This window comes from Protopterus annectens, chromosome 5.part0 (assembly GCF_019279795.1).
Source record: "Protopterus annectens isolate FY-2018-M chromosome 5.part0, PAN1.0, whole genome shotgun sequence".
Lineage (NCBI taxonomy): Eukaryota > Metazoa > Chordata > Ceratodontiformes > Protopteridae > Protopterus > Protopterus annectens.
In genome coordinates, this window is record NC_056735.1 from 1,707,660,329 (window position 1) to 1,707,673,415 (window position 13,087).

Genomic DNA, 13,087 nt, shown 5'->3' on the forward strand with positions numbered 1-13,087 from the left:
TATATGTATATATATATATATATATATATATATATATATATATATATATATATATGTATATTTATCTAAGTATATATCTATACAGGTTTACATTCATTTCCCTTTATTGTACTCGGATAAGTGATCACATAATCGAAATGATTCAACGAAAACTTGAAATGCCGACTTCTGGTATCCGAAATAAATCCTGAATTCTAAACTCCCTGCTGCTCTAGACCTAAGAACAAGTGTTAACATGGGTTGCGAAGAGAGCGAGATTTGTCAGTTGAACATAATGGTATTTGGCATTTTCAGCATTTATATTTTAGTCTTCATGCAAAGTGGAAACAACTGAGTGCAATACAGGGAAACGAATATAAACCTATATATATTTACCTATCTGTATCTATATATCTCAATCTATCTATATATACATATGTGTGTGTGTATAGATATACATATACATATTTATTTTTCTCTCTCTCTTTATATATATATATATATATATATATATATATATATATATATAATGTATACATTTACACACACACACTTGTACATGTAGAAAGAGAGTATAAAGCATCAGTATGGGTTTATGGCAGTTAAGGTTTTGAAGTTTATCTTATGCCTGACTACCTAGCCTATAAACACTTGGAATAACTGCAAGAGGCAAAACAGGTAAACTATTTATAAGCTATACCATTCCAGCCCCCACATCCTTAACATCTGTGGTGAATTATACCTTCTCTCAAAATACAAGTTTTGGCAGAACTTTGCAAATGCCTCTAATAATGACTTTCTGAATTTCAGTTCTGCAGTCATTCATCCCATAAGGCTTCAGTCTTATTTTTGATTGAATAAATACTGTGTTTACATATTAAGAATTGAAAAAACAATTTACCACTCAACAGAATACTTCATGTCTGCCTAGCTCTGCTTGTAAGACGTAAGAGTCAACTATCTTTAATAGTTTCATAATGTATGACTCATCTGTAATCTTCTAGTCTTGGCTTTTTACAATTCCTTAATCTCTTTTGCAGTATTTTCAGCTTTAGCCTCCAAAATAGAAACTTCTCATGCTGCTAGTGTCATGTCAGCCTCCTTCCACATTTGTATTCCTTTCCAAGTACACATACTTGTATCTTATGAGACCTCTAAATTACAATATAGCATTAGAGAATTATGTTTTCTTATTTGCAGAACCAATGAGTGTAAAGTAAGTTTTCTCTTCTCTTCTCCTCAGATAAGGATTGAACTTCGAGTGGCATGTGACCTCCTCCACCATTCACCTTATAATAGTGCATGATTTGAGATCTACCTCTATAAAAGAATTACCACAGGTATCTCAGATGTACCTACTGGGCTTGCCAACAAACAGTCTTGGTAATATCTAGCTTAATTGAATTGAGAAGTGCAACCATCTATGTGGACAATTAATTAAAAGGACAATATTTTTGAGAAAACTATTGCACCTGCCTCCTCCCTTAATGGTGCTGTAATACCTATCTAGGTGTTAGGTTCCCTGCATCCATTATATGTATTCTCTGTCACATCTCTGTGTTAGACAGAAAATCATGACTAAAACAAGTGATTCAGGCTTGAAGAAGAGACAGTTTATTACAAATGATTTGCTAACTGATGTTAGTGATTTTGAGAAATAGGGGTGAAACCTCATTTGAATCGTCTGGGTCTTCAAGAATACGTTACTTATTGGTGACCCAGAGCTAAGAAGTATCTCTCTTTTAATTGATGACTATATTCCCATATTTTTTATGCGAAGCAATTACTTAGGAAGATTATAATAATCTTCAGCAGTGACATTTTATTTGATGCACATGCCTTTGTCTTTATTTGATGATACATAAAGACCATTAATATCGAGAATGTTTACTATCAATGTTGGTCGACATGTGGACTCTTGTGTGAAGTCATTAGAGTGGACATGGTTCTAATTTTCAAAGGTTATAGTCTCAGCAGTGCTTATTTATATGAAAGTTATAAGGAACACATATATGGAACAATCTGAGAATTGAATTTGATCTGAAGTGAAAATGATGCTTTTCTAAGACAAATCATTATACTTAACCACATTTTGTACCTGCAAGTAGACACATACAAATACACACACACATAAACACATAAAGATACACACACACACACACACACACACGTACTTACTTTAATAAATCAGGTTGGCCTGGCTTACTGGCTAAAAAAAAAAAAAAAAATATTCCCATACTCCTGCCTTAACTACTTATATTAAGTATTTCTGTTTCAGGCTCTTTGAGTTACTTCAGACAGCCTGAACCAATAGAAAGGGCTCCTCACTGCTTCATACAACAGCTTGGCGAAGCACTTGTTGAGTAATGCCTCCTAAGTCCTTATTTGTTCAGTAGATTGGTGGGAGTGAATTTGTAAAGTTATCAACACAGCCAGGCAAATGAAATATGCTGTTTTTTTCCCGGTTTTAACTCTGAGCTCCTCAAAATTATGCACATATGCATTTCTGGAGATCTGAGCACCCGAGAAAGAAAATTGACTACAATCTTAAATTAAGAATAACTAAAAATAATAGCCAGCTTTCAAAAAAATATACTGCCAGTTTTTTTTTAAATTGGGGTAGTGTAGCCCAGCAGCCAGTACCATGAGCCTTTCCTGCATAATACAGCACCTTGTCCTGTCACATTTTTTTTTGTTTTAAATAGAAAGTAAAAACCTCTCTTAAAACCCAGACGTGTACATTGATGCTTTTCCTTCAGTTATGTTTCATCAGCTGCCAGATCCCCCCTTCCCTTTAGAATGTAGAAAAGCATGATACCATTCCTCCTTACCACTACATCCTGTCACTGAATATTTCCTTTTATTTAATGAAAAATGTAACATCTGCCCTTTTATAGGCATACATCTGTGTACTGGTCATAGAACCTTGGCTGTCCCTGAAATTAGGATTTAGGGCTAATGAGCCTAATCCCATCAAAACTAAGCAAATGAATATGTTGAGTGATTAAGGATACCACTTTAGAGTTTTCCTAAAACCTGTTTAGTGCAATCTCAGGTCATGAGGCAGTGCTGTTCTTTATTTCTGTTCATACTTAACGAACATTTATTATTTTTTGATACATTTCTACCAGTAAGGAATTGCATTCTAGTGTCTGCTTGCCAGGTGTTTATTCTTTTGAGCAAAGGCTCGATGGCTTTATGTACTGACCACAAGAACAGACATGGAGGTGCCTAGACAGAAGGCGAACAATTCATGAAATGTTGATAGAACATCTTGCTTCTTATTGAACTCATGCAGCTGTCCTTTTATCTGTATACTACTTTTGAGGATTTTTGTTTCTCTGGTGCATAACATACCATCTCATTTTTTTTTCTTTTTTATAATACAGTAAACCAGAACTCAAGCAACCGGCCCTCTCAAGAATCTGGAAAAACAAATATCGAAGACATACAGTACAATTTTCATCTGTTGCACTTTCTGTTTTCCCCCTGCAGAGACATACCTTAATGTTTTTAGAGTTTTAAAAAGGAAGATAGGAATACATTCCAAGTCAAATCAAACAGTTAGTATAGGGTACAGTATTAGTCATGCCTATTTTTAATAGTAACTCTAAAGCAACCAGAAACTACAGTTATCCGGTATTTACCAGTCCCCATTGATGCCGGTTAACTGAGAGTTTACTTTATGCATTGAATTTAAGCTGCCCTGTCCTTGGGCATTCTTCCATTCCTTTCAAGTCTTTTCTTATACTACCTATCGGCAGCTTGTGTAGCAATATACATGTGTATGTTGTTTGTCTTCTGTAACAGCTTAGTTGTGTAAGTGTGTATGTGATTATGGAAACCTTTTAAAATATAGGCTGTACCATTTTTTTTCTTTAAGTCACCATAAGGAAGAATATTTCTACCTTTAAGACTCAGATTAAACAAGCAAAGATATGACATTGTATATTAAAGAAGAACAGCAGGAAGGAATTTCTACTCTTCCACTAGTACATGTCATAAGATGGCAACTATTTTAGCAGCATCAGGTACCATTATGCAAGTATTCCTTAATGCACTGGTGTTGTTGGGTTACATTTTAAGAGTAGTATTCTTTGCTATTCATTTTTGTCTTTTTGACATCTAGATGCTGAAAGAAAGTAGAACAAAAATGAAAGAGCAAGAAAAGCCACTAGCATTTCTTCAGAAAATTGAAAAGCCGATACCTCGCCCTGCTACTCCAGAAGTCAAAGTACCACCAGAGGTAAGCAATAATGCAACTGACAACTCTCAGTCTACTTAATCTACAAAAAGTAGTAAATATGTTTATTACAGTATTAGTAAATATTAAAAAATTATAATAGTAGTAAATAATGTTTATTGTTTTTCTTTATTTGTTTTACAAAGTATCTTTTCGTTTGCTTATCTGAAGCTAAATTTTTATTGTATATAATTTACATGCTGGTTGATTGTGCAGTTATCACAGAAATGTTGATATCATTTCTGGAAGTAAGATGGTTTAGTTAACTCATCTTTGAGGTTGACATCAGTACTTGATTCAGGTCTGACTTACGTAATGACTGCACAGTTAATCTTCCAAGTGATGCATTTTCTTCCACAGTGCTGTTTCTAACACAGGAGCTGTGATCATTGTTGTCTTGATTGATGAAATATCAGTAAGCAGAGCATTACTAATATGTGTGATCTCCTTTATTTACTCCCTCTAACTGCTTTTTTTTAATTTCCCTGCTATAAGCCCTTTCTGAATGTGAAGACCAATAATGAAAGATGTTCTTGAGATCAAAAAATAGTGGAGAACATTCAGTTCTATAAGAATCCTGTTTGAAAGACACATTTTTTGTTGTGGCCTAGACTGAGTTTTGCATTTCATTCAGTAGACTTGGGAAGATTTATGCATACAGGTTACCTTATGTTTCAGATGGTTTTCATGGACTGCAAGAGTATTGCTAGTATGTTACCACTGATTAGTATTCCATAGCACACATTTGTTACAAGCATGATGGCAGTCTCTCAGTTGTGTTTGTATGACCTTATTTATTTCCATAAGAGATTTCGTTTTTAAGATGTCTGCTATCTCATAGAAATCTAAACAGCATCCTTTGCAGAAGTAGCAAAATAAAATGGCTCCCAAAAAACATGTTAGTGCTACTATCCATATCTCTGGCCAAGAGAAAATAAACATCTAGAGATTTCCTGTGCATAGATCATCTTTGCCATCTGATCTCCAGAAACATTTATATTTTATTAATTGTGCCCTGGCCCAGCAATCTTGGAGCATCAGTCTTCACCACTAGCCACCAGAGAGGGCGTCCCATGTAGGAGAAAGGATTATAAATACTCGCAGTAAAGTGCAATTTCCCTTAAGAGCACACAGAGATCACAGTCAGTCTGGGGCTGGTTGCTCCCTTGCTCTCCAGGTCCCCAATAAGACTCCCCACTGGCACGGCTATAGGGTCCAGATCTCAGCCTAGCTGGCAGCTAACCTCCAGTACCCTCTCTGTCCAACCAGTGCTTTGTGTCCTTGCCCAAGTAGCTGAAACACACACACACAAACACACACACACACTTACTTTGAGATAAGTATTTAACTTCACAGACACTCCTGGGAAAGGCTGACACAGATTCTCCAGCTGTGCCCCTATGCCCAGACTATACGGTAGTAATTACTGCCACCACCAGCTAATATTTATCAGCTACACAAAGGCCCTTAAAAGGATGTCAAATTATTACTTTGCAATATTATTATCTAATAGTAGTGTAATTAAGCAATCAAGGCTTATTGGAAGGGCTTAGTCCAGGATCACTTATAAGCATGCAGTGTACTCTAGAGCTTAAATTATCTCCACATAAACCAGCCACAGTTGAAAAGGGTTTAAAAATATTTAATAATAAATACTAAAAACGCAAGACAATACTACTACACCACAGTGCTATTCAAGAGTTCAGAGATCACACAGAAACTTAAAATAATTCAGTAGAACAGTTCTGACATAACAGAAAAACACTTAGTCTAATATTTTCTAATTTCCTAGCTATTGCTACAAGAAAACACACTTCTATGCCAACTTACTTAAGAGAGCATAAGACAGTGCCGAGTTAGATGTCCAAGATCAAAATGCTCAATAACTCTGTTTCTCACTGTTTAAATTGAAACTGCAGTTCTGCTAAACATTACATCATCTTTTACACCTTCCTAGTTCCCAGGCCACACAGAAACTGCATTTACATTCTTTTACACTTAGAGCAATAAAGGACATTCCACATGTAAATTCTGGTCATTAATTTTAGCCTTAAAACAATAGGCAGGAAGCCTTCATCTAGTTGGACTGGAGCCAACTTGCAAAACATCAAAGGCAGTGATGAAATAATTTTGATTTTAATGGACCATCAGGAAATGCTTGACTTAGCTTTCTTTACAGCAGATGGCAATGTTGCCACATTGTTTTAAATTCAACATTTCACATTTACAAATGTTAAAATTATCTGCACAATTCTATCAGGCTAGGCTGGCAGCCTTCACCCATCTCTACCAGTCTTCACATTTCTCCCCCTCCCCCCAGAGAACTCAAGATAGTTTTTCAAGTGACCCTTAGGAAACGCTGCTTGAGAGGGTTAGGTCTATCTGTGTATACCTTACCCCATTCCCTGTCTTGAGAGCCCATCTGCATTGGCATTGCTACTCCCACTGAGGTGCTGCACTGATGTATCATATGCTTGCAACCCCAGGCTCAATCTTAGCAACTTGGCATTTTGCTGGCTGGCTCTGTTTAACCATATTAGGGGGTTGTGATATGTCATTACAGTGAATTTTCTTCCATACAGATAAGGCTGAAGTTTCTGCAGTGCCCACACTATGGCTAGACATTCCTTTTCTATAGCTGCATAGCATTCCTCTCTGGGTTGGAGCCTATGACTGAGATAAACCACTGGGTGATCTTCTCCCTCTGAAGAAATCTAAGTACAGTCCCCACCCCATAGTTTGAAGCATCCACCTGCACAACACATTATTTACTGTAATCTGGACTGGCTAACACAGGGGGTCTTCCCAAAGCTTCCTTAAGCTTTTGGAATGCCTGCTCAGATGCTGGGGTCCACACTACCTTATCTGGCCTGTTCTTCCTTGTCAGGTCTGTGAGGAAAGCAGCTATGGTACTATAACTGGGGACAAACTTTCTGTAGTACCCTGCTGTCCCTAAAAATGCCCTCACCTGCTTTTTAGTAACAGGTGCAGGTCATGCCTGAATGGCTTCCACTTTGGCAGGTTCTGGCCTTATCTTACCACTCCCTACTCTATGTGCTAGGTAGGATACCTCCGCCATACCCACCTGACATTTGTTCAGCTTAATGGTCAGCCCTGCCTTCTGTAGTCTGCCCAACACCTCCCTGACATGCTGAAGGTGTTCTGGCCAAGAATGGCTGTAGATAGCAATATCATCTAAGTAAGCAAGGGCAAAACCTCCTGGTAGGATATTATCTTCCAGCCTCTGGAAAGTCACTGTGGCATTCTTCATCCCAAAGGGCATCTTTGTGAACTTGTACAAGCCAAAAGGAGTCACAAAGGCTGACTTCTCTCTAGCACTGGGAGTCGAGGGCACCTGCCAGTAACCCTTGGTAAGATCAGCGGTTGTAAGTTACTTAGCCCCACCCAGCTGCTCTAGGGCCTCATCTGTCCTAGGCTTGGGATAAGCGTCCGACTCTGTGTGACTATTTAATTTCCTGTAGTCCACACGTAACCTGGTGCTGCCATCCTTCTTTGACACCAGCACCACTGGGGAAGCCCAGGGACTGTTGGACTCTTGAATCACCCCTAGTTCTAACATCTCCTGTACCTCTTCCCTCAGAGTCTGTCTGACTCTCTCAGACACCCTACAAGGGCCCGCCGAATAGACCTTTGGTGTCCTCTATCCACCTGGTTTCACAGTGAACATGTCCCCAAATTCCTGCAACACTGCTCGGATTTCTCGAACCTGGGTAGGAGATAGCTGCTGGGACATTGCTTACCCCTTCCACTGAGGTTTCAGCTTGAGCCTCACTGAGGAGAGCAGTCCCCAGATCTCCCTCAGACTCCTCCTGCAGTCCACTGCAAATACTCAGCACAAGGGTCTCCCTATTATGGTACGGTTTCATCATGTTAACATGGTACAGCTTGTGCCCCTGCTGTCTGCCTAGCAGTTCCACCATGTAGTTATCATCACTTACCTTTCTTACCACCTTGTAGGGACCCTCCCAAGCTGCTTGCAGCTTGTTGTGTCTGACAGGAATGTGAACCATTACCTGCTGCCCCACAGCATACTCTCTAGCTTGAGCATTCCTGTCATACCACACCTTTTTCTGTTGGGCTTCTGCCAGGTTCTCCTGGGTCAAGCCCATGAGTTCCCTAAGCTTTGTCCTGAGGTTTAGGACATATGCTACAACCGACTCCTTGTGAGTCTCACACTGACATTCCCACTCATCTTGAAATTAAATCTAGAGGTCCCCTCACCCTATGCCCATACAGCATCTCAAAGGGTGAAAAACCTGTGGATTCCTGGGGAACCTCTCTGTAAGCAAACAACAGATGGGGAAAATATTTGTCCCATGCCCTCTTAAACTGATATGAAAATGCCAGTAGCATGGACTTGATTGTAGAATTTAACCTCTCAACAAAACTATTAGTCTGGGGATGGTAGGGGATGGTCTCCATGTGCTTCACCCAACAGGACTTCCAAAGACAAGCCAGCAGGTCTGACATGAAATTGGTACCTCTGTCGGACAGTATTTCTTTTTGGAAACCCACCCTGCTGAAAAACTCTAACAAAGCATTTGCTACTTCCTCTGCCTCAATGGAGGACAAAGCCACTGCCTCTGGGTATCGTGTAGCATAATCCACTACGACTAGGATGTACTTTTCCCTGTGGAACTTGGGGTACTCAGAGGACCCACAATATTCATAGCTAGCCTCTGAAATGGCTCCTCAATCACAGGCAAAGGCATCAAAGGAGCTCTCACCTTGTCTCCTGCCTTGCCTACCTTTTGGCACTGCTCACAGGTCCTGCAGTACCCTGTTACATCTCTGTAAATTCCAGGCCAATAGAAGCTCTGCATCATATGCTGGTTTGTACATTTTATGCCCATATGACCTGCAAAGAGAATATCATGGCCTATGGCTAGAAGTGCCAAACGGTAGGCTCTATGCACTACCAACTGCTGTACTCTCTCACCTTCTAGCACTCCCTCAGGGGTTCACTCTCTGTACAGTAACCCTTTGTCCCAGTATACAGATTCCCCCTTCCCTTGAGAATCAGGTGCCTCCCTAGCTACCTGCCTCAGGCCTTGCAATGTAGGGTCTCAGAGCTGAGCCTGTCTCAACTGTCTTCTTGTAACCCTTCCTGCTCCCCTTCCACAGGAACGCTTGCATCCTCTGACAGCAGTGCCACACTGTCAGCCCTGGGTACTACTACTCACCTCTACCTTTGTAGTCACCCTGTCCAAGGAAACATCAGTACTCACAAGCAGCTGTGGCTCACCTTCAGTCTCACTGCTACAGTGTAGCTCACTCCTTAAAGTAACCACATCACCAGTCCTGGCTGCAAGTATGCAGTCTGTCTGGGTCTCCCCCAGGCTACCAGACCCACATGCTTGTCTCCTAGCCTCACTGCGTGTAACTGCATAAGTACATAGTACTGCCTCATCCAAATCCTTCCTCCTCAGGACATATACAGGATGGTAGTTTAGTACCCCTGTTGTCTCAAGACAACCTACTATTGGCATTTTTTCTTTCCCACTTACTGGCTCCCTCACCTTTGGTTCCCCATCTTGCCTCCGTGGACACCTGTATGCCACATAGCCCCACTGGTTGCATTCAAAACATTTAACCCTAGCTCCTGGACATGTACCTGGACTAGTGGCTTCCCCTGCTACTGGCAGATTTTGTTGTGGCAGTCTGTGCTGCCCACCATGGGTTCCTTTAGACCCATGAGCAGTACTGGGGGTCCCTTTCCTGTGCAGGGCTTCCCTGCTGACCAGGTCTCTCTTCTTCCCCAGCTCATCTGAAGTAGCACATTGTCTATCAGCTAACCAGATCCTCATGCCCTCAGGCAAAGGGCTAAGGGCTTGTTTCCTCACCAAAAGGTCTGCCAGCCCTTCAAAAGTGGTGACCTGACATCCACTCACCCAGCTATGAAAATAAGTGCTCAGTTCAGCAACATATTCACACACACTTTCATCTGCCTTGCATCTATGCTCATGAAAGTTTGTTCTATACATTTCAGGTGTTAGCTTAAAACATTCTAAAATACATTTTTTACAGCAGTATAATCAAAACAGACAGCATCAGGCAGTTTTGACAAAAAAGGTACAGCTCTCCCATGCAGTAAGGAGGTCAGGAACTGTACCCAGTGCCTTTGGTCAACAGTATACTGTTTGTATACCCCCTCAAGCATATGAATGAAACTATCACAATTATCCCCCTCTTTAAATTGCTAAAGAAATTTACTGACCTTTTGTGCTTCTGGGGTCCAGTTACTCCCTTCCCCATTACCTCCATGACTCTGGTAAGAGTCAGCATTTCCCTCTCATGCCTCTTCTGATGCTCCTTTTCTTCGGCTTCTATCTCCAAATGCCTGGTCTCTAACTCAAGTCACTTTAGCTCCAGCTGGATTTTTAAGTCCACTGCAGAAAGGTTGAGCTGTCCATTCTCCGAGGATATTGTATCTCCACTGCTAGTCTGATTGTCCATCGCAGAAAGGTTGAGCTGTCCATTCTCCAAGGATATTGTATCTCCACTGCCAGTCTAATTGTCCTCCTGGATGCTGTTTTCTGATGCAGCTGTAACCAAGGCTGCAATCAGGTCTGCCTTAGTCAGGTTTCCATGCAGCAGTCCCTTAGCCTGGCACATCTCCACCAACTGGCTCCTTGTCAGCTTTCCATACTCCTCTGCTGACATGCTGCCTGCCCACCCTGACTAACTAAGCTAACAAAAGAAATAAAACAGTTGTGATCTGAACTCTGAGTATTCACTGCATGGCTGATTTAGAGTGCAAAACACCTTCAGAGATCACTGTACATAAGCTACAGGATTAACTCTACCCACACCACTACAAGCCAATTAGTATATGCCAACTAATGAATATGTGATGTGGAAATCCCACCACTGCCAAACAATTAATATGAGGTGGATATCCCAACCACTGCCACCAATTAATATGTGAAGTGGATCCCACCACTGCAAACCAATGAATATGTGGTGGATATCACAACCACTGCCACCAATTAATATGTGACACCCATGCCCTGGCCCAGCAATCAAGAAGCCTCAGTCCTCACCACTAACACCAGAGGGGGTGTTTCATACAGGAGAAAGGATTACAAATACAAACAGTAAGTGCAATTTCCCTTAAGAGCACACAGAGATCACAGTCAGTCTAGGGCTGGTTGCTCCCTTGCTCTCCAGGTCCCCAATAATACTATCCACTGGCACAGCTATAGGGTCCAGATCTCAGCCTAGCTGGCAGCTAACCTCCAGTACCCTCTCTGTCCAACCAGTGCTTTGTGTCCCTGCCCAAGTAGCTCACACACACTTTGAGATAAGTATTTATACAACTTCACAGACACTCATGGGAAAGGCTGACACAGATTCTCCAGCTGTGCCCCTATGCCCAGACTATATGGTAATAATTACTGCCACCATCAGCTAATATTTATCAGCTATACAAATGCCCTTAAAAGGGTGTCCAATTATTACTGTGCAATATTATCATCCAATAGTAGTGTAACTAAGCAATCAAGGCTTATTGGAAGGACTTAGTCCAGGATCACTTATAAGCATGCAGTGTACTCTAGAGCTTAAATTATCTCTACATAAACCAGCCACAGTTGAAAAGGGTTTAAAAATATTTAATAATAAATACTAAAAACACAAGACAATACTACTACACCACAGTGTTATTCAAGAGTTCAGAGATCAAACAGAAACTTAAAATAATTCAGTAGTACAGTTCTGACATAACAGAAAAACACTTAGTCTAATATTTTCTAATTTCCTAGCTATTGCTACAAGAAAACACACTTCTAAGATACCTTACTTAAGAGAGCATAAGACAGTGCTGAGTTAGAAGTCCAAGGTCAAAATGCTTAATAATCTCTGGTTCTCACTGCTTAAATTGAAACTGCAGTTCTGCTAAACATTACATCATCTTTTACACCTTCCTGGTTCCCAGGCCACACAGAAACTGCATTTGCATTTTTTACACTTAGAGCAATAAAGGACATTCCATATGTAAATTCTGGTCATTAACTTTAACCTTAAAACAATAGGCAGGAAGCCTTCATCTACCCGCACTGGACCCGACTTGTAAAACATCAAAGGCAGCGATGAAATAACTTTAATTTTAAAGTACCAATAATAATTGCTTGACTTAGCTTTCTTTACAACAGATGGCAATGTTGCCACATTGTTTTAAATTCAACATTTCACATTTACAAATGATAAAATTATCTGCACAATTCTATCTGGCTAGGCTGGCAGCCTTCACCCATCTCTACCAGTCTTCACAGTGACCACTAGAAAGATGATAGTTATTTCCACCTATTCTGCTTTATGTCAGAAGATGAGATAGCATTGTACTAACATTCCCAAGCCCCTTTGCTCAATAGGGTGTAGACGAATAAAACATTTACAGCTCTGAATGTCAGCTAATTATATAGTGAACTATGAATGGCCCTTTGATGAAGGGCCCTTTCACACTACCCTTTCTGTGAACTAACATCTTCCAGTGCCCAATTATCTATGGAAACTGCGTTTCACACAAATTGTTATGCGCGTGCGCACACACACACACACACACACACACACACACACACACACACACACACACACACACACACACACATATATAATTTCAAGGGAAGGCTGGAAACTTCTCCAATTCCCCACAGCTTTCTTCTTGGCATGGTAGTACTGCTACCACCCTAGAATAGCCAGAGACTTCCAATTGCATGCTGCTCTTATGAATTAAGCCAAATGTAAATACACCAGTTAATCTCTTTCACTGATAGTAAGTAAAAGCAGTCTATGGGAGATAATGCGCCACACAACTTTTTACCTGACAGTGTGAATAATGCCTGC

General features: G+C 40.5%; 1 protein-coding gene across 1 annotated transcript in view; it reads left to right on the forward strand.

The window, feature by feature from the left end:
- The window catches only part of CFAP91 (cilia and flagella associated protein 91), a 1,839,442-nt gene that overhangs the window by 982,852 nt on the left and 843,503 nt on the right, over positions 1-13,087 (forward strand). Inside the window, exon 11 of the mRNA XM_044071500.1 lies at positions 4,109-4,225. Within this exon, the coding sequence (XP_043927435.1) occupies positions 4,109-4,225 (117 nt within the window). The remainder of the gene's footprint in view (positions 1-4,108; positions 4,226-13,087) is intronic.